Consider the following 23,491-nt stretch of genomic DNA (forward strand, 5'->3'; position numbering starts at 1 on the left):
CCCTTGTGTGTTTCAACTTAGAGCTTGGTTTTGCAATATTTTCTGCTGCTCTTCGCATTTTAAGCCAAGTCCAGCTTTATTTGCGTCTTTGGATTTCTTGCACTCTTAGTGTTTGCTGAGCTTTTTCTTATAAAAGTCTCGACCTGGATGCTGCTGCTGCTGTGGCATTTTGTGTCTCAGTAGAGAATGTTCTCCATTTGCAACTTGTCGTGTAACTGAAGAGGTCAACCCTTGATACACAACTGCAGTCACAGGTTGGACATAATGACCAGAGGCTGTTGTACGTACACCCTTCTTTCTTCTTCTGGTGTGTACGCCATCTTCTATCCAGGACCCTTCCTTTATGTTTGCTCTCCATCTGAATCTTTCCTGTGCCTAATTTTTCGAACCGTTGGTGTCACTATTCATACACAATGCTGACAATGACATCTAGATATTACATTTTATAATACGACATGAAATCGTTTCAAGCTTCACACTTCTAAGACATTTATAAGACTATCTTGTGCCTCGACTACTTCTTACTTCCATTAGTTCAATGTCAGCCTCTTTGTGAGATAACGTTTTCTTTACACTGGATCTAGATCTATTTTTGGACATCGCCCGGATGTTTGTCACTTGATATGACGACACCAGCAGTCTAGTCTCGTTAGTTCTCTCCCCTGGGTTTCTCAAAAGTTCAGGTTCTTGTTGATAAGAAAACATATTTTCGTTCAAAATAGAAATAGAAATAAAAAAGAAATGCGATGGGAAAATATAGAAAAACGGAAATAAAACCTAGAAGAAAGCAAACATGAAAGAACACAAAGTGTTTGCTCAGAGCGCGGTGGAGAAATGTATTTCAAATATTTGGCAAACATCAGACAAATCAGAGGCAATAGGATGGTCAAGAAATAGCGAGCAAATGTCGTTCACACACTTCTTCTTCTTCTTAATAATAACAATAATAATAATATATAATAATAATAATAATATATTAAATTAATATTGGTTTATAAAGTCGGGTTAAAAAAAAGGGGGGGGGGGGTAATGGAGAAAAAAAGTACAACTTGTTTGTAAATAAAATAAATCCTACGTCACACTCACACACTGACCACCACTAAAGGATATTTTAAATGTTATTTGTTCACTTTGAAGGTAGTTAATTTATTATGTCATATAAGTCAGTGGCGTAGCATCCAAGGCGCAAAGGGTTTCAATGAACCCGGGCCCACGACCATTAGCGGCCCACAGCCTATGGCGTAGCAAAGGGGTTTATCGCACTTGGACCCATGACTCTTGACCTTGCTAGAACATATGGATGACACTATAGAAAAAAAAAGCCCTTTTGTTAACACTATTATAGTATAGAATATGAAAAGTTCCCTCAAAATATCTACAACTTTATATTAGTTTTAAAACATTAACCCGTGATTTAAGCTAGAGTGTATGGCATGCACCAGCGGCTTGGATTGCTTTATAATGTAAGGAACTGCTTTTCATCAGGTTTATAGTAATGATGGCGAACCCTATTTGTGCGATTGAAAGGACAGTTGTTGCCAGTTCGTACCCTACTTTTTTTTCCCTGTATGTTCATAAACCATTGATAGTATTAGTATTAATTAGGGAAGGGGGGGGGGAGTTTTGTTTAAAAAATAGTAATGTGTTTTATAGAAAAATAAGGAAAGAGGTGTTGCTATAGGGATAGCCCTGTTGGTCAAAAATTAATATTTCATCTGCTAATTATTCAATTTTTTCAAACCTTAATTTGTTTCTTTTATTTTTTGTATTTTAAAGTTAGAAGTACTGTAATGGACCTATTGGAAGCAAACTGTGGCAATTATGTAAATGTTAACTTGTCTATTATTTTAAACAAGCTGCCAAAACTAAAAAATAAAATGATACATAACTTTAACTTGATTATTGTTTCCGAATACAGGAATCTTGTTTGGGCTACCTGGCTCAAATGTCTACATAATAATAAGGTGTTTCATCCTAATCACTTGGAATTAACGTTTAGGAAAATAATGGACTTTAGGGTAGAGAATTATCTAGTTTGATTTTCATATACCTGTACAATGCTCATGTAGTTTTTCAGAAATAGGGTGTTGGGGGTCAGGGATATCTGATATTGTGTTGATTGTTCTGGAGTAGAGTATACTTGTATCATTTTTCTGTCTTTAGGGGGTTCATTGGTTAGGTAGTATGTCTTTGATATTAAATAATATTTCTATTACTGTTATTATATTTTTATGTTAATCACTTTTCAATTGTTTATGATTTAATACTTGTGAATTGTGGTAACTTACAAATAAAAACATATTTAAAAAAAAAAAAAAAAAAAAAAAAAAAGCCCACAAAAGAGGCAAGATGGCCCATAAAAGAGGCATATAAAGCCCAAAAAAGAGGCAAAGAAAAGAGGCATAAAGCCCAAGGATTCCTATGATGATAAAGCTAAAACTGAATAGCGCAAATTCTGAGGTTTCCTAAAAAAAAAAAAAAAAAAAAAAAAAAAATCAAATGTATTTGCTTTTAATTTTGGTTGGTTATCCTTTAGTTGTTGATATGTTAATCTTTGTATCATTTTTCTGTCTCTGATGGTTTCAATAGTTATGTATTATGACTTTGCTATGAAATAATATTTTCATTACTATTTTAAAAAAATCAAATGTGATTTAAAAACTTTCGTTTCCGATCTAACAAAGAAGATATTATAAAATAGAAGTCGTCATTATCATAATGTTTGGTTGTATTGGGTTAAAAAAAATGTTAACAACAGAATTTAAAAAAAAAAGAAAAAAAATCTAAACAAACAAAATATAACATTAAATATTAAGCAAGTAAAAGAAACATCAAAGTATGTTACGTAACAATCGTGCGTGTGTTATTACAATGAAGAGAGAAACAGAATTGGCGAGCAAGTTTATAACAAATATTTAGAAGATAGAGAGATGTCTAAATTAATTATTGAATAATATCATTACACTGACCAATGCTTAGTATTTATTTGGTTTATAGCTGTTAAAGAAAGTCAACACCATTATATTTAAACAAAAACCTCTAAAAATTAACATAATTTTTGTAATCTTCGACGTAGGAATACCCAAGAAAATAGCAATGACAAAGTCATTTCTAGGTTTTCATAGTTGTGAAGAAATGGCTACACAATTGCTCCAAATAATGAATAAATTATCCTTAAATAAACTGCAAGGCTAAAGCTAGGATGGTGCTTTCAATATGAGTGGATAGTATAATGGCCTTTGGGAATCGCTTCATAAAAAGAAGCCGCTTGCGCATTATGTTCACTGTGCTAACCACAACTTAAACTTGGTCTTAAATAATTACGCCTGCTCTATGAAAGACGTTGCAGATTTCTAGGACTTAGTATGTGTTTTTGCTCACACCTTCCCAAGATGGATGCATTTTGAATCCAATAGGGAGAGCGTCATTTCGAGGACACTCAACAAAAGTTGCCCACAAGTTGGTCATCAAGGAATGATTCTCTCTAAAAACAATGAGAATCAGGTAGTTTGATGTCCTAATGTTTTTAACACAAATTACTTTGTGTTCCTTTAAGGAATAAAAAAAAAGGGCTGGAAGCTAAAGTACTTAGAGGCAAATTAGAAATATAATAATAATATAATTCTGCTTATTGTTGAGTACCAGATTGTAAGCACGATCTAAGTTGTGACCTACATAAAGCAAAAAGTCATCTGAACAAGATCTAGATTGAAGTAAATCATTGGAGAACTGACTCTAAGAGGGATAGAAATGCGGCTTGGTACAATTGTTGCACTGTATCATTGCTGAAAGTTATCAGGGAATTTGATGAGCCTACCACTAATCACTGTGAAGAAATAATTCAAATTCAACATTTAAGAGAAGACCTTCAAATTCAACTTTCAAACTCAAAACGTATTTTACCGAACTACCATTGTCATCGTTTCACAATTACTTGACAGATTTCATGGGCATAAATAAAATGTCATCATGCGTTAATGCCCAGTTTCATTTCAAGTGCAAAGACAAAAGAGTTGTATGATGCCACCATTCTTCTAGTCACACTTGACCCAGATGATACTGACTCAGAATACTGTTCACGGATTCAATGTTTCATAAAGACCTATATAGTCTGTGTACGAGCTTTGGCTGTTTATTTTTTTTTTTTATCGTAAACAGATACATGAGATTTGGCTGTTTTTTATTTTTTTTTTTATTTTAGACAACTTCATTTTTATCATCATGTTTTTCAGACATTGTCACTGCATGCATCTTTTATCTCGCTTTGTCTGTATCAATCTGTTCAGAATAGCGATATGTAACACAATATTTGTGATGTATTTTTCCATTGAGCGAGAAGCAACCTTAAAGCCTAGAAATAGATGTACTGGTTAGTGGTTACTGACTTAACTACATAAAAGGCCAGAGAAATGTTCGATGTAATTAAATATATAATAGAAGTAGAATTAGAATATAGTTTGTATTAATATTTAAAAGTTATCACCTAGAAGTTTTAGGAATGTAAATTAAGAACTCATAAAACATTTCTTTCTTTATTTGAAACATCTTAAAGTCGTTTAATTCTCCTAAGACATTGAACAAACATTGACTTTTAAGACACTAATACTTGTCTGAGTCCAAACTGATTCAAACGTAATGCCATATTTACTGATTTAAAAAAAAGCTACGCTACTTGCATTGGAATGTCTTAGGGGAAGGGGGGCACACCAAGATATTCTTGAACCGGGGCCCACGGGAACATTGCTACGCCACTGATATAAGTATTCGATTGCTCAGAATTGTAAAACAAGGTTTTAAAATAAATAAATTCCTGGCAGAATAGAAACGACTGATTAATTAAGAGACCAAATAGGAATTATCTGAAATAAATAGTTCTCGTGTTCTTGTGCCTTGTTTCTCTACCTTTGTTCCAATCTCTTTCCTTCTCTATCTCTCTCTATCTCTCTCTCTCTTTCTCCCTCACTGTGTGTGTGTATCTCTATGAATCTCTTTCTCCCTCACTGTATGTGTGTATCTCGCTCTCTCTCTCTCCCTCTCTTTCTCTCTCTCCTTCTCTCTCTCTCTCTTTCACTGTGTGTGTTTATCTCTATCTACGAACCTTTAACTCTCTCTCTCTCTCTCTATTTCGTGTCTCTCTGTCTCACTATTTAATACACTTTCTCTTTCTCGCTCTCTCTCTCTCTCTGTCTCTCTCTCTCTAACTCATTTTTTTTGTTTTCTACAAACAGATCGTCAATCAATGGGTTATATTTATTGTATTACTCACAGATAACAGAAAGATGACAGAAATTCATATTTTTCACACACAGGAGAGCTTCGAAAAAAATTTTTTTTTCGGTAATAGAGAAAAGAATTAGATCTACAGATATGAAGCATTCTCCTAAATAGTAAATATTTCGATTTGTCACAAAATTTTACTCCGTTAGCCCCTGCTCCGTCCTGTCTGCTCACCTCAATCCCAAACACTCACTTGATGTGAGCGTTCATTAAAGAAGGAGGTGTTTTATAGCGCTCCCTGGATTCGTCCACCTCACCCTCCCTTACTCCTCGGCCTCTCCCTCTCTCCTCTTTCTTTTGGTCCTCAACCAAACACACACACACACACTTAATAAACGTGACACCGATGGAGAGACACACTCACACGTCTGCTGCGGTGAAATTTGGAGTTTCCTCCCCTTGGGATACGCCTCTGGAGACAACTGGGATGTGATGGAAAAAGTCAAAGACTTCTTGGTGAGACCTGTGACTGGCCACGTACAGTGTGCTTATGTATGTTTGTGTGAGTGGATCAGGTTTAACAATAGCAGCGGCGTAGTTGGAGTAGGGCTTCACAAATATTTTTCTACGTTGTAACTCCGTTGTAATTGACTGGAAGGGGTCACATTCAACAGTCAGGGTGTTAAAAATTGGAATCGAGAAAAGATATATTTATAAAATTAACCAAAAAAAAACTAAACAAAAGTTTAAAAACATTAATCGTGTTGAGGGCCAACATGTTTTTTAAAGTAATGTAATAAGTAGTAGTGAAGTATCCCTTGCAATGTGTAGGGTCTGACGATGTAAAGGTCATCTGTTCTGTTTCTATGGCCGACGATTAACCAGCACAAAGACCAACCGCTTCTATTTCCCCAACTTATGTCAGGCATCCATTAGAGTTGGGTGGACTCAGGGCGTCATTAAAGTCCTGAAATTCAAAATCCCAGTCTTCACCGAGTTCGAACCCGGAATCCTTCGATTCGGTAGTGAAGTGTTTTACCGCTAGTCCATCACTCCCCGAGTTCAACAATATATTGTTCTGGCATTTTTTTTTGAAAATGTACCATCCCAAAATCTCTTTGATTTAGATTAAAATTAATTTTACTAACATAATTGATCTTCCTCCCACTCCTCTCTCTCTATCTTTCTCTCTCTTTCTCCCTCTCTCTATCTCAACGAAGAACACTAAACTGTGAAAAGATCATTATGTCTGGACCAAATGTTATTAAATTTGCTGTTCACAACTTGGTCTGCGTATATATATACGTGTTACTATTGCGATAGCAGGTCCTTTAGTCGGCCGTGCTATTTGTTTGTTACATAAGGCCGATTCGCAAGACAGGAAATAATTTCTATACCGGGCCGAATTGTTTAGAAATAGAGTAACCATTGCTTGCGCTATTGTTTATGACTGGGTTGGAATTAACTGGAGCTTAGACAAACCCATTCACAGGTCGGGAAATAGATCACGCTAAAGCAAAGATTTACCGTCATTACAGTTCAAATCTCCAAGCTACTTTCAGTTTTAGTACTTCCGCTCTCCGACTTTCCGCCATTACCAGCAGTAAAATGACCGTCCCATTTAAGTTCCATTAATGGTCCCCTGGTTATCGTTTGGGTGATTCTAAAATCTACATTCTCAGAATGTGTTGAGACTTGAGATGAAAATAATGGGGTGTTGTTCACCCAGCCACTCCCCATTTACACCCCCCCCCTTCTCTGTCTATCGCGGCGCCTTGGCTTTGATCTCGACAATTGACCTTTAATCGCTGGGATACGACGTCCACCACCGTTAGTGTTTGCGTGAGTGCGTTGTGAATAGACTATCTAGTCTGGACCACGCCTTCGAATTTGGGTAAGAAAACTTTAAGGTGGACACTGAACTACATAGTTTGGATTTTTACAAAGCTTATATCAATTTGTTCGTCTGTCTGTCTGTCAGGTACAAATTATTTATTGTCCCTTACAAAATATGAATTAATATTGTTTGATATAGAAATAGGAAGATTAATCTTGCAGTAAATGTGACGTTCTTTCCCTTACGTAAGCTTTGTATTTTTTAACGTATTTTTTTGCTTATTCATATGTGTAAAAAGGTTATCTTTATGTAGATTTTATCACCTCTTGAAGTACCAGAATCTAATTCATTTTAATTTTTAAGGAGTTAGAAACAGGATTACGTTAAAGAGAGGAGGATATCATGTGTCTTGCACAACCAAGCGTTTTTACTGTCCCCATATATTGTAAAGGGCCCATTATAATAGGGTGGACTTGGAGTTTCAAAATAAAGTCTTCATCGGGACATGAACTCGTGTCTCTCGGTGCGAACACTTTACCACCTGAGTTAAGAGTTCAGCATTTCGGGAGTAACATTTGATCTAGGTTTCACAAAATGTATTGTTGTTAAATTGCTTATGACGATAAATTCGCCACTAATGTTCATAGTTAGTTGTTATTGTTGTTTTTTACTACTTTGTGTCATGAATGTTGTTTTTTTGGTTAGTGTCCAGCGGTTATTAATTATACTAACGCATTGTTTAAGATTCGAAAAATGAGTGTATTGTTACACATAACCACGTCAATCCAGTTGCGACCTGCATATTTTGCCACATCTATTGCAGACAAAGTCGTAGTCCACCGGAGGTCTATTTAAATTTTGTTTTCGACGTCTGCCATTTCTTCGAGAAGGACTCTCGTTTTGGGGCCTTCAATGTGAATCCCGAGAATTTCCGGTGAGTTCTTTGGCTACCTCTTTCAAGGGTGTTTTCCTCTACACCAGTGAACGCCTGATTTGATCTTTATAGCACTTCTTGAAGCCGTCCTCCTTGAAGCTCGCAAAAAAAAAATGATCGTCTTTAGCAAGCGGTCATCTCTTTGTACGGTATATGTGTCCGGCCCAGCGCATCTGTCCAATGGTAAGCTTCTGTAGTAATAGACAGCCTTCTGTTTAAGAACAACTGCGCTTTTTGTCGCCTTGAAATGAAAGTATGGCTTACCGGCGGTGTGGTGGCTGAGTGATTAAGAGCTCGGCTTCCGAACCTGGGGACCTGGGTTGGAATCTCGGTGGACTGGGATTAGGGATTTCATGATTTTAATGACGCCCCAGAGTCCATCCAACTCTAATGGGTACCTGACTTTATTTGGGGAAAGTAAAGGCGGTTGATCGTTGTCCGTTAACAGTTGGCCATAGAACCAGATAACCTTAACATCATCTGCCCCATAGATCGCAAGGTCTGAAAGGGAAACTTTATTTTTTTATAGCTTACCGACTAAAATCATTGTAAAATGTTTGTAAAATGTTTGACATGTTTCGGATGTACCTTCAGAGTTGACTACTTCCTAGACCAAACCTCCTGCAGGATGACGGGGAATGTGAGCGGGCAGGGTTTGAACCCGGGACCATCGATAAATCCAAACGACAGTCCAACGCGCAAACCGCGCGACCAGGCAACCATCCATTGTTCATAAGGCAGTGCTTCTCACATCCCTTATGTATGGCTCTGAGACCTGGGTGATCTGTAGGAAACAGCTGCTGGTGGCAGCACTGTGGAAGAAGTCCTACTCTGAAGTTTCAGATTTTTAACCTAAATTGAACTCTGGAAATGTCGGTTATTTGAGAATCATTCCATCCAGTGGCGTAGCAAGGTATCCGTGAGCTCGGGTTCAAGAATATCTTGGTAGGCCCCCTCCCCCAAGTAAGACGAATGTATAGTGTGACAGAACAATCGAGTAATCTGAATGCATGAGTACATTAACCAAAAGACATTCCATTACTTTCTGTTTTATGTAGAGTGTTGAGCTTGCTCCTCATTATTTTCAACCTTTTCAACGCAACGCTGACTGCGCTTACAATTTAGTACACGACAATAAGCAGGTCAATGTCGAGTAACTCTTATTTATTTTAGTGTCAAATTTCAATATTCATAACAATTTCAAATAAAACCTGGTTAAAGATTTTTATATAAATATAATGATGATAGCTTTCTTTAGGAACTATGAACCAAATACTAAGCAGTGGTCAAATTTCCATATACATATATGTATGTACCTTTGGATTGGTCAGCTATGTGGATGGGGGGGGGGGATGAACTGCTGTGTGGGCGACATCGTTCCGACCACACCTAATACACAATTATTCATATTCATCTCCGAAAGACACTATTCCGTGATCTTGTATTTGTAAAAATATAATGGTGTTAATTTTATTTAAGAACTATGAACTAAATACTTAGCATTGGTCAGAGAAAAACAATATTCCATGATTAATTTGGTCATCTTTCGATCTTCTACATCTTTGTTATAGACCTGCTCCCCAATTTGGTTTCGCCATTCCTTGTAACAGAAGAAACATTTCAATTTGAAAGGTACATATGTCACTTACTCTGGTGTTTAGTTTCCTTGCTAAATATTTCATGTTATATTTTTAGATTTCATCGCCTTCTTTTTATTCTGTTGTAATGGTGACATTAACATTTGTGTTTACACAATAAAGGGACAACAAAACAATGTGATGAAGACTTCCGAAGACGCTGTCGTCCTTAATGAGTGTTTCGTACTTTTTCAAAGTATCTACTTCATTGGCTCGGATACAAAAGTTTTACAATCACAACTGTTGTGACAGTTTTGATACTCTGTCTATGGATATACCACACTACAGAAGCTTGGACCTCACATTTTAAATACATAAAAAAAAGAAACAAATTGAGATTTGAGAAAATTGAATAATTAGCAGCTGTGTCGAAAAGTGAACAGCAGGACTGTTAGTGTCATCCGTAAGTTCTCACGTGGGCCCCATCAAAGCAAGAGTCATGGGCCCAAGTGCAATGAATCCCTTTGCGCCATTGTTGCTACTCCACAGGCAGTAGGCCCCTAATGGTCCTGGGCCCGAGTTCATTGAACCCCTTCCCGCCATGGATGCTACGCCACTGATTCCATCCAGTACAACTAAAACATAAAAGTCCTATTTCCCTGATAAACTTACATAATCTTTTTTTTATTCGTTCCTAGGTGGCGCCCTCTCTAATTTCATCAGCTTTGGTTCCGGATCCCTGCCTTACGTAGAGGAACACGTCATGTACAGCAAGTCCATGTTCGGCCTTGACCTTGGCGCCTGCGCCCAGCTGTGCCTTACCCAGACCACCTTCGACTGCGCCAGCTTCGACTACTCCTTCGGAGATCGCTCCTGCCAGATGAGCCGATACATCGCCTCCAACGTGGGCGGCATCGATACGGATAACATGCCGACCTACCGAGTGATGCACTACGAGAAGAAAGGTGAGTCGATGTCACCCATTTCAAGTTGTGTAAATCTGTATGTCTATGGTATCGGTGAGTTTCTTTCTCTGGTATTCACCTCACTCTCTCTTTCTCTCTCAAGTTCTCCCTTGTCAACCTGTATCTACAATTATCCTTTACCTCTCTATATCTTTTTGCTCTTTCCTTCTCTTATCTTATTTCACATACTTATATTTATCACCAATAACCATTGGCAGCGGCTGCTTAAAAAAACGTACAAAGCTGAAATGTTAGAGAAGCAAGTTAAATAGGAAGCAGACAAAAAACCCAGAGGGATAGCGATTGAGATTGTAAAGTGCTTGACAAAGAAGAATTAATTTTCATCTAACCCTATGTGGAATACCCAATCTTTCAATTACCAGTGTTTCAAGTGTTATCCCCCCCCCTCCCCCGAGGTGAAAGAAAAAAAACAGGGTGGGGGAGTGGAAGTACTCTTTTGATGAGTTAAGACACGTAGTGGTCTGTAACGATGGCAGACTTTTTGTTTCACCTAAAGTCTCCTTACTTTGGACTGTCTCCACCACACCCTGCACGTGTATGGCATGAGTTACGTTAGTATCAGCTCATAGCATCAGTGTTTGTGGATTTTAGTACTGAGGACAATCTGCTTGGGCTCCACTTGTAGATTTCATTTTATTTGAAACACAATTCAGACTCACTAACTTCTCTGTTGCTTCTCTCTTTCTCAATTTCTGTTTTTTGTCTTCACTTGTGATGTTTTCTCTCTTATTTCTGTTTGCATTCTCTCTTCTTTTTCATACTGCTGTTTCTCTGTTTTTTTCTCTCTCTTTCACTTCTCTCTGTTCTCGCATTTTATTTCTCTCTTTTGTCTTCTTCTCTCTCAACTCTCCCCTCTCTTTCTTTTTCTCTTTCTCTGTCTCTCTCTCTGATAATTTTAAAGATAAAAACTAAGTATCTCTCAATATTTTTTCCTCCTGTCTTTATTCTTTTTGTCTCTCGTTCTCTCTCTCTCTCTCTTTCTCTCCACTATCTCTCACGTTTTCTTCTCTATTTGTCTCTCTTTCTGTCTCCTTTCTCTCCTCTCTTTCTTCTCTCTCTCTCTCAATGTCTCACATCTCTCTTTCTTCTATCTCTCTTTCTCTACCTTCTCTCTCTTGCTCTCCTCTCTCTCTCTCTCCTCTCTACTTTCTCTCTTTCTTTCTCTTTCTCTTCTCTTTTTCTTCTTGTTCCCTTTCTCTCCACACACTTCGCCCTCTCTCTCTCTCTCCTTCTATCTCTTTCTTTTTCTCTCTCAATATTTTGTAGGATAAATCTTGACTTAACTCTCATCAAGCTCATACATAAACAAAAAACAGATGAGAAAAAAAAAAGCAAATGTCCTCAGCACGTGACAATATGTAGGTCAAGATACTTATCCCAGCAGTATAGACATCTTCATGACATCTCTACCAAGCAAACATCGAATTTGAAGTACAGTCATTCTCAAAACATTTGTCCATAAACCAAAGATTTTTTTGCAAAATTTCGAACAAAATTTAAAGTAAAAATAAAAAAAAAAAATATTTCTTATAAACTTTAGCAAAAAAAAAAAAATGAGGAAAAAAAAATGTGCTCAATGTTTCAAACATAAACAAGACAGACTGACCTTGACATTTAAGTCGGACAAAGAAAATATATTCATTAGAATTTAGAAGAGCTTTCAATGTTTCGGTCAATCAGAAGATGTAGATGTATTCACATGTCTGTTTGTGTGTTTGTAAGGTTGTGTGTGTGTCTGTGTGAGAGTGCATGTCTGTACTAGAACTTCGGCTCCTCATATACAATTCTATTGAAAGGAAATAATTTTTTATTATATCAGAAGTCTTGTTAATCAAGGTCCCAGGTGGTGAATATTGCAGTGACCTTTAGAAAGGGTTGACTGTAGAATGGAAAGTATGTCTCACAAATATCATACACTTCTGCTTCGACTACAACAGGTTAAAGACTGAGATAGTTTTTATAAAGTTTTTTTTATAGCATGTCATTTTTGCTGTGACATTTTCGTCATGTCATATCCGTGAATCATTTTATGTCATTTTTATATATCGTTTCAATTCATTTTATTGCATGTCATTTTATCTTGTCATTTCATATCATTCTCTCTATATCATGTCATATTTGTCATGTCATTTCATATCGTTCTTCTCATGTCACATCTGTCTTGTAATTTTTGACATTGTCTTTTCTTTAATTTCATTTTTGTCATGTCATTTTTGTCATATTTTGGAATTACAACTAACCATTTTCAGCTCTAATGCTAATTATTTCGAGACTATGCAATAAAAATTAAACATTATTACAAAATATGCCAGGCTGTACAACATTACAACATGTCCCAGGCTGTACAACATTACAACATGTCCCAGGCTGTACAACATTACAAAATGTCCCAGGCTGTACAACATGTCCCAGGCTGTACAACATTACAACATGTCCCAGTCTGTACAACATTACAACATGTCCCAGGCTGTACAACATTACAACATGTCCCAGGCTGTACAACATTACAACATGTCCCAGGCTGTACAACATTACAACATGTCCCAGGCTGTACAACATTACAACATGTCCCAGGCTGTACAACATTACAACATGTCCCAGGCTGTACAACATTACAACATGTCCCAGGCTGTACAACATTACAACATGTCCCAGGCTGTACAACATTACAACATGTCCCAGGCTGTACAACATTACAACATGTCCCAGGCTGTACAACATTACAACATGTCCCAGGCTGTACAACATTACAACATGTCCCAGGCTGTACAATATTACAACATGTCCCAGGCTGTACAACATTACAACATGTCCCAGGCTGTACAACATTACAACATGTCCCAGGCTGTACAACATTACAACATGTCCCAGGCTGTACAATATTACAACATGTCCCAGGCTGTACAACATTACAACATGTCCCAGGCTGTACAACATTACAACATGTCCCAGGCTGTACAACATTACAACATGTCCCAGGCTGTACAACATTACAACATGTCCCAGGGTGTACAACATTACAACATGTCCCAGGCTGTACAACATTACAACATGTCCCAGGCTGTACAACATTACAACATGTCCCAGGCTGTACAACATTACAACATGTCCCAGGCTGTACAACATTACAACATGTCCCAGGGTGTACAATATTACAACATGTGCCAGGCTCTAATACAACTTAAGACCGGTCGTATCTTTCTTATCATATACATGAGGATCTGTCTGCTTCTTACAATATAACAATGGATTTTCATGTCAAAAGTAATTTGTCCATATTTTGTACCAAGGGACAAAACGCACGTCATGAGAATGCAATGTATGTGATGCTTAACTCATTGGTATACAGTAGCAGCATGGTTATAGTGTTTATTAGCTTTTGTAGTGTTCAGCTGCAAATATGTTTTGAACGCTCTTTTTTATATAAACACATAAAGCATCTCAATTTAACTTCGTAAGATTTGCATATCTCACTGATACAAAAACGTACACGCACATTATTTGTCTTGGTTTATTTCCCTAGAACAATAATCAGCTCCATCTTCCCAGTCCCAAGGAGAAAACAAAGTGCTCACTGTATTGTGTTAGCGTGGTTCAACAGTCGATTCGAAACGATTAAAATTCAACTCTCGAGGGATCTAATAATGACACTTTAATTACTTCTAGAACAAAGAGCTACATTTCTCGCTCACCGAGCGCGAGGTCAACTTTTATTCGAGCAGTGTCTCTCAAAATGTATATGCTTTAAGAACGCTCAGAACTCAGAATATATATATATAGTTTCCTGTATGAAGGGCCAGTTCTAACTATTTCGGGGCTTTATGCGAAACGGATTACGTGGAGCCCAGTCTGGATAGGGATAAGGATATAAGTGAAAATTAAGATTTGGTATTAGACAATAAATAAATTTGTCTGTAATTACACTTTTATTCAATGAAAATTGACAATTCCCTCTTTTTTTTTTACCGCACGTAGGATTAACGTTTTCCATAATGAATAAAAACGCCAAAATGACAATTTTGTTTAATTTTTTGGAGAGTTTTATGAGTTTTCAGGAGATTTTAATAATTTCAGTAAATTTCCAGGACCTTTTCGTATATTTTGCAATTTTAGGAGATTTCGAGGAGATCCTGGAAAATAAGTTATAATAGCTTAGTTGCATTATTTACACATAGAATCAGCTCGGGGTCTATGAAAGTGCAGTGGCCTAAGACCGGTCCTGCCTGTATACAAGAAATATACTTCTCCGATATATCTTCAGATTTTAACTATGACAATGTAGGTATAAGGTAGCTGTAGACTAAGTGTTTGTTCGTTGCCTCAGTATGTATAGTTGTAATATTAATTGTTGTAAGTTTAACAGTATGAAGAAAACAATAAATATGTAGATTAGATAGATAGATAGATAGATAGATAGATAGATAGATAGATAGATAGATAGATAGATAGATAGATAGATAGATAGATAGATAGATAGATAGATAGATAGATAGATAGATAGATAGATAGATAGATAGATAGATAGATAGATAGATAGATAGATAGATAGATAGATAGATAGATAGATAGATGAAGGCAAGAGGTTTACAAAGGACTTATTTTCTTAGCACAGAATGAGACTTACAAGTACATCTATAGCTTGTTCTTTTTGAATACATTTTACTATTAGCACGGTGGTGGGCAACTAATGACAATACCAATAGTGACAGCTTCTAATTTTGTCTAACTTAACTCTCAGATTCTTTTTTGTCATTATTTAGTTTGAACATTTTGAAATTCTTCTTTAATACTTTTTAACACCATTTTTTTAAATATTCTTTTTAATGCGTGTCAATAATTTTTTTTTTTCAATAATTTTTCTTGAATAAAAGATTTATGTTCTTATCATCTTAGACATCTATTGACCTCATCCAGTTCCGCTAATTAACTCCCCTGCTTGTAGCAACGGCGCTTTTGAAATCAATAAGCAAGGGCGTCACGCAAGAAGAGTTCAGGGGGGGGGGGTTTGTTTCACATCGGTTCATGCCACACTGGAAACAGCGTGACAGCAAACTTTAGGCCAGCTTACGGTGCTCATTAATTGGTTTGGTCGTTAATTTATATTTATTCTAGTTTCACATCAGGCTTCTTAAATTAGAGAATAGTTATCTTCCCTTGAGTGCGAAGTAGATGACAGTCATATGCCCAATTTTATGAGGTCTCTGACACGTATCTGCTATTTCATGTGAAGTGGATCACAGTTGTCTGCCATATGAGGTCTTTCAGAGTTAGCTGCTCTCTTGTGTGGATCACAGTTGTCTGCCATATGAGGTCTTTCAGAGTTAGCTGCTCTTTTGTGTGGATCACAGTTGTCTGCCATATAAGGTCTTTCACAGTTAGCTGCTCTTTTGTGTGGATCACAGTTGTCTGACATATGAGGTCTTTCAGAGTTAGTTGCTCTCTTGTGTGGATCACAGTTGTCTGCCATATGAGGTCTTTCACAGTTAGCTGCTCTCTTGTGTGGACCACAGTTGTCTGCCATATGAGGTCTTTCACAGTTAGCTGCTCTCTTGTGTGGATCACAGTTGACTGCCATATGAGGTCTTTCAGAGTTAGTTGCTCTCTTGTGTGGATCACAGTTGACTGCCATATGAGGTCTTTCAGAGTTAGCTGCTCTTTTGTGTGGATCACAGTTGTCTGCCATATAAGGTCTTTCACAGTTAGCTGCTCTTTTGTGTGGATCACAGTTGTCTGCCATATGAGGTCTTTCACAGTTAGCTGCTCTCTTGTGTGGACCACAGTTGTCTGCCATATGAGGTCTTTCAGAGTTAGTTGCTCTCTTGTGTGGATCACAGTTGACTGCCATATGAGGTCTTTCAGAGTTAGCTGCTCTTTTGTGTGGATCACAGTTGTCTGCCATATAAGGTCTTTCACAGTTAGCTGCTCTTTTGTGTGGATCACAGTTGTCTGCCATATGAGGTCTTTCACAGTTAGCTGCTCTCTTGTGTGGACCACAGTTGTCTGCCATATGAGGTCTTTCACAGTTAGCTGCTCTCTTGTGTGGATCACAGTTGTCTGCCATTTGAGGTCTTTCAGAGTTAGTTGCTCTCTTGTGTGGATCACAGTTGTCTGCCATATGAGGTCTTTCAGAGTTAGCTGCTCTTTTGTGTGGATCACAGTTGTCTGCCATATAAGGTCTTTCACAGTTAGCTGCTCTTTTGTGTGGATCACAGTTGTCTGACATATGAGGTCTTTCACAGTTAACTGATTTCTTGTGTGTATCAAAGTTGTCTGCCATTTGAGGTCTTTCAGAGTTAGCTGCTGTCTTTTGTGAATGATAGTTGTCTGCCATATGCCCTACCATGAGGTCTTTTACAGTTATCTGCCCTACCATGAGGTATTTCACCGTTATCTGCCCTCCCATGAGGTCTTTCACAGTTATCTGCCCTCCCATGAGGTCTTTAACAGTTATTTGTCCTACCATGAGGTCTTTCACAGTTATCTATCCTACCATGAAGTCTTTCAGAATTATCTGCCCTACCATGAGGTCTTTTACAGTTATCTGCCCTCCCATGAGGTCTTTCACAGTTATATGCCCTTCCATGAGGTCTTTCACAGTTATCTATCCTACCATGAAGTCTTTCAGAATTATCTGCCCTACCATGAGGTCTTTCAGAATTATCTGCCCTACCATGAGGTCTTTCAGAGTTATCTGCCCTCCCATGAGGTATTTCCCAGATATCTTCTCTACCACGAGGTCTTTTACAGCTATCTAATCACAACTACTTGTTTTTTAATTTAAAAAAAAAATTGTTTGCAGTGTTTTGTCCTCCTGTGAAGAGGACCACCGTTATCAAACTTGTTCTGTTACATTCTGGAAACCATAAAAACCGCGAGATTTTTTTTTTCTTCTATCCCCAACAAGGATAATTAATTTCATCGCTATTGCTAATTCTAAACCCGTAGATTAAAGAAATACAGAATGCTAAAATACTGAGTGCATTTCAATGTTGAACAATGGTAAAAAGTATAAGAGTTCCGTTATAGTCAGACACCTTGGACGAGCTCACATGACTAAATAGGTTTGTATATTTCTATAGTTGTCTACAATGTGACTATGATACAAAAGGAGGTAAACAGTTATAAAAGTATTTACTATGGTTAGTGTGATGATTGTGATTACAAACACCAGTTATTGCTCTTTGTGTCTCTATGTGCTTATAACTCTACCATGAGAATAGGTTCACAACATGCTAGCTATGTATAATAGGACTGACACGGTTTTTGTTTGTTTAATAGAAAATCTTACATTTTATTGAAAAAAAAATATAACATTTGTTTTAACAAAAAAGAATACTTTTAAAAATATGTCCATAACCTAATTCCCCAGCCAATTTTTTTAAAATTTATAATGAGTTTTTATACGATTTTTCCCCATGGTAATGAAAAGGGTGTAAACTGTCAACGTAAGCGGACTAGATATGTCATGACCTTGAGTCAAAAAGTACACACATATTACACGTCATGGAGTTCTATTGAAATAACTTCTTGTTTCAGTGTAATCATTTCATAGACTGGGGATCTGGAAAAAGGGGGGGGGGAGTAGATAGATAATAAGAGTGACTTTTTTACTTCTCTACTTCTCATGGCTGATGTGTCTCTTATGGTGTTCACACTTTGTAAGCAGCTCTTCTAATTAAACAAAACAATCATTAACTCGTCCCCTCCATCCCTTCTAACCCTTCTAACATTTTTTTTTACTAATTATTTTGAACAAATCCGCCATTGTCCCGAACAGTACAGGTGACACAGATCGAGAAATTTCGAATTATTATTAAGTTTTCAAAGAGTGCGGTTGACGCAGGTCGACCAACGTTAAATTATTATTGACAAATTTTTGATTCTATTTACTGATCAATTAAGGGAAGCACTGCCACGTGTCAGGGGCGGATGTATTTGATGTAATCAGGTTCACAAACATTACGTTTATTTTTTTTATTATTATTATGACAGGAGCGTCTTTCAACTGATTTGAAACTAATTTACCGTCTACCGCGTGAATTCGTTAATGATGTGGAAATTTCTCAGTTGCAGAATTTTATTCCCCCCCCCCATCTCTCTCTCTCTCTCTTTATTTTTCTCTTTCTATCTCTCTCTCTCCCCATCTCTCTCTCGCACACACACACACAGACAGACAGACAGACAGACACCCACATTCTCTTTCATTCCTCGCAAAACATTCTCCACTTTCTCTTGCAGCTCTTCATTCAATTACGAATCAAAAGAAGTATCGATTCCTCGATCCATCATGTCTTTACAGAGCGAGTACATGGTAGTCGATTCATCCCCGGGCACCCCCCTGTGGAGTGTATCTTTTCGATCCCCGCGCTGAACCCACCGCAGTTTGTAATAACACATTCAAACTCCAGCGACTTCAAGTGGGAAAAACAAATTATTCGATTTGAAGCATTTTTCCTATTCCTCGTAAAAAGACAGAATATAGATTTTTGCAAAAGCGTTTTTTTTTCCCATATTTTTTTTTATGACATTCATTACCTACATCGCTAAAGATCATAAATACATAGCAATACAATTTATAATTCTAAACTTCTGTTCAAGAAATTAATTCTATAAGTTCACTTGTTTTTAAAGTCTTAAGTTCTGATGTTTACAATCACAACATATTAAGCAACAAATGTTTATGCCAATTAGATTTGAGTATTTAATTCAGTTGGGGCGTTAGAGATTGCGCCAATGCATTTGATTAGTTTAAGCAAAAAAATTAACTCCTTATGTCTTATGCCCTGCGGGACCCCCTGGGTGAGCTTTTTTTTTTTTTTTTTTATCTCATTCGGGGTAGGAATGGAACAAGTAGCCGGCACACCAGTCCAGAAGGTCCTCCACGCCGCTCCACAAGGGGGCCGTCATCAGTGACCCGTAGCTGGAGTGGCGGTCCTTGCACAGAACAGTGGCAGTTACAGTATAGGAATATGAGACAGGCTCCCCTCAGTCAGCTCTGTTCTCGGCCACTTGTAGCGAGTGGGGCTCAGGAACGGGGACGGAGCACTGTGTACACGGCACGGCCCGGTCTGGCCCAGTCAACCGATATGGCCGTCTACCATTGGGAGCCCTCAGACAGGACAGGGGTGAAGAGCCCCATGTCCAGGCCTGGTAGTTAGATAAAGGCCTTTCTAACCATCAACGGGATCATGGCACCGACGCCCAACTGGACTTCACTGAAGGATATAAGGGACGATAGGGAAACTTAAAAACATGGAATTGTCATTCCTGTCACCTGGGAGAGCTTCGTTGTGTTCCCACTCAAAACATAAAGGGGAAGATAATACTAATTTGTTAAACTCGAGTTCGTTTCCATAAGTCCATTTGGGGGGGGGGGGGGGGAATTATTTCGTTACAAACTCCCTCTGTCTGGTACAAATTTTGGAACACTTTTTTTCTCCCCCTTCCCATTCTCGGATCAAGTTGAAGATTTGCACTATTCGTTGTCCCTAGCAACATATTAGGAATTAAAAAATAATTGACCAAATATTGTATCAATTAGTCGTCATTAATTAATTTTGTTGATATTGAAACAGTACTAGCTAAGAAGAGATAAGCCTTGTGTAGTCGTCGCAAAAACTATGAAACTAATTTATAAATAAGTATAAAACCGATTTTCATTAGCCGTCAAGAATTTAACTTTTAGAATTCAATTGTTTCTTTTTTTTTTTTTTTTTTTTTTTTTTTTAAATTACTTTTTATGTTACTTTTACATGGTAATATATCGATACATTTACCAGGCTAGCAGGAAGTCAGAAGTACTGTATTTTTTTTTTAAAAAAAGCTTTATCTATTAAGGCAACAATTCTCGAGGATGACTTTAAATAATTGATGAGTTTAGGATGTTAGTATTTTTTGTCTTTGATTGACTTAAAAACATAATTACTACTAGAATTTAAGTATGATAATAATAGTATTTAAGACAACTATCTATCTATCTATCTATCTATCTATCTATCTATCTATCTATCTGAGAACTGTCTTTCTGCCTATCTATCTATCTATCTATCTATCTATCTATCTATCTATCTATCTATGCAACATGAACCTCAGCACCACAACGTGAGCTTAAGTCTATGAATGACAGCAATCACACCCAGGACTGCAGCACCACAAACTGCTCTCAAGCACCACCGGCACCACTTAGGTGTGTTCTATCTATCTATCTATCTATCTATCTATCTATCTATCTATCTATCTATCTGTCGCCTGTCTATCTATCTATCTATCTATCTATCTATCTATCTATCTATCTATCTATCTATCTATCTGAGGACTGCAGCCCCACACACAGGACTGCAGCACCACCGTCACCACTTAGGTGTGTTCTATTCTACGTATACGAAGTGCCTGGTACTTAACTTCGTTTCGGCTCTCACAGATTGACTTTTACTCTAGTCTCCTAGGTCTCTCCAGTCTGCCAAATCAATCCATTGGCTTGACTGATGACACGAAATAAGAGCCCTTCTCAAAGTCAATCCAGAGCAAAGCAGTAATGGTCAAATGTCATGTTCCTATGACACGACATGATTCAGATGTCACTCGGAGGGTCGCTCCACTTGGCGGTAGATATATATAAAAAAAAAAAAACGCTGACGGGAAAAGCTACTAAGAATTTTCGAGACGTTGTCATAACTTCCGACGGAAGGTCAAGGGTTACGGTTTAGAATATCACGTGATGATGGCTAAAGCTGATTGGTCGGATTACTTCTTGGTGCGATCCAAGAAGCCGACAGAAGACGAGAGAGGTGACTCTCCAGATAAAAAAGTTTCGCACTGGAGAGATGACTCTCCGGATACAAAGCTTTGTACGAGAGAGACCGATAGACTTGTCCAGAGGCGTGGCCTTGTGACACAAAATGAAAACGTGAAAATCATTCAATCAGATTCTATTGATTGATCGATTACAGATGTTCATTTAAGGCGAAAAATCTATGAATAACTTTTTGGTCTGTCCGGCGGTGTATAGAAGGGTTTAGAAGAGTTGATAATACTATAGGGAGGGGGGGGGCGCTGGTAAAAAGTACGTGATCATTTTATAGCACTTTTTGTCACTCCTAGAATAACACTTTCTAATCACTTCCACTTGAAGCTAATTCTTTTTTTATTTTGCAAACTATAAATTGAATTTAGCGTCTTTTCCATTGATTTGCTATCCTGAAAACCTCAATAAGCCTTATATGGTTTTCTTAAACGGTGCAATATATATTCTGTAAGGATTTCATTTTATGTACACTCCCATGTCCCCTTTCTAGTTGTAATTCTCTCTCTATTTTTATTAAGTTGAAAGCTGAATATACAATTAAATGTACATAATGAAACAGTCTACACTACATCAGTAAAACTTTCTTTTGAAGTCCAAATTTACTTAAAACGTAACGATGACTTTTATTAAGAACGGTTACTCTTGGTAACTAACGAATGATAGATTTTTATGAACAAATGGAACAAAGATATACATAAACTGTCGTATTTATAGATATATCGTTAGAACCGTTTGCGAGATCCGTGTCCGCTCAACCACTTTTAACCCAAGAAGTGTTTGCAAGCTAAAAAGAGGAATTGAAAAAACAACAAAATACTACTAAATACAAGAGCTCTTCTGTCAAGTTCTTAAAAGTTGAAGTTAGAACCCGACACACATCAGCCATTGGTTCCATTGTAATTTAAAACATTAATTTATAATATTGAAATGCTACACAAGATTATTGTTACAGTAGTTACGCTGAGGTGCTCAATTGTACTCAAAATGAATTTCCATCTTCATCGGACCAATAAAAATTATCACATCTTAGCTTATCTTATTTAGAAATGATAAACTTTTAACTTATTGTGTATATTGCTATATGTTGTGCATTCATACAAATTATATGACAAAAAGGAAAACTGAAAAAATGTATGTAATTAAAATGGTTTGCTTAATCTAATTATTTGAAAGACAAACGTCTATAAGACACATTTGAACTAAATTTAAAAATTTAAGAAAAAAAATTCACGAATTTCTTTCTTAAGAAAGGATGGTAAAAAAATCCCAGCAAGTACAGTTCAAATATCACTAATACTTTATTTAAATATTGTTGTTGTTGTTGTTTTTTTAAAGCTAGTTCCCCCACCCCACCACCCCATTTGCTTGAGCCACGATTTGCTTGTGGGCGTATTTCTCTAAAAATGACTATTTTAACAAGCGTGGGAAGATTTTTGGGTGTTTTGAAACTCAGAAAACGTCCATATTTAGATGTCTACATTTGGATGTCCATTTTTAGATACCAAACATTTAGACAGGAATTTCTTTTTGCAATCATTTAAAAAGATTTTTTTTTCTCCCGAGACATTGCAATACCAAGTGTACTTAGTAGAAACTTATTTGATGTTACTTAACACATTTCTAAAATTAATTTAAAATTAGTTTTTATCTCGAGGAATATTGAAGAAGTTTTTCTTAATTCAATTCTTTCCTTATAAAGCTGTCGCTAATCTATAATTTCTCACTGAACAGACTTCCTGTAATCTATTATAGACCATCGAAAATACCGCAGATCTCTCACGAGGTCTGTAAAACTATCTTACGTATCCGCATTAAATCTAGTACACAGGTTCGTTTTACCTCCTAGGTGCTCACTAAGAACGCTTTTTGACAGATACGCATCCTGACCGCCGCTATTCGAGAAAAACCGCAAACTCTATCAAACCTTTGTATTTTATTTTCGGTATTTCCCCAAAAAAGATCACAGTCTAATCAGAAAGCATTTAAAAAATATCACGATATCGTATTTTTAAACAATTCCCCCCCCCAACCATCTACTTATTTTCGCTTCGTTTTACACGCGGTCTAAATACAAAAGAAATTCTAATGGCACTACTAAGGGATGTTTAAGAAGGGTTATTTTTTAACAAGATATTT

At 37.0% G+C, this 23,491-nt stretch overlaps 1 protein-coding gene across 3 annotated transcripts in view; it reads left to right on the forward strand.

Annotated features, from left to right (window-relative positions):
- LOC106056355 (uncharacterized) overlaps positions 1 to 23,491 on the forward strand; it is a 167,840-nt gene that overhangs the window by 59,682 nt on the left and 84,667 nt on the right. For all 3 annotated transcript variants that reach the window (XM_056042494.1, XM_056042493.1, XM_056042495.1), the window contains one exon: positions 10,264 to 10,530. In XM_056042494.1, coding sequence (XP_055898469.1) covers positions 10,264 to 10,530 — 267 coding nt within the window. The remainder of the gene's footprint in view (positions 1 to 10,263; positions 10,531 to 23,491) is intronic.

The sequence above is a fragment of the Biomphalaria glabrata genome, chromosome 9, assembly GCF_947242115.1.
Source record: "Biomphalaria glabrata chromosome 9, xgBioGlab47.1, whole genome shotgun sequence".
Classification (NCBI taxonomy): domain Eukaryota; kingdom Metazoa; phylum Mollusca; class Gastropoda; family Planorbidae; genus Biomphalaria; species Biomphalaria glabrata.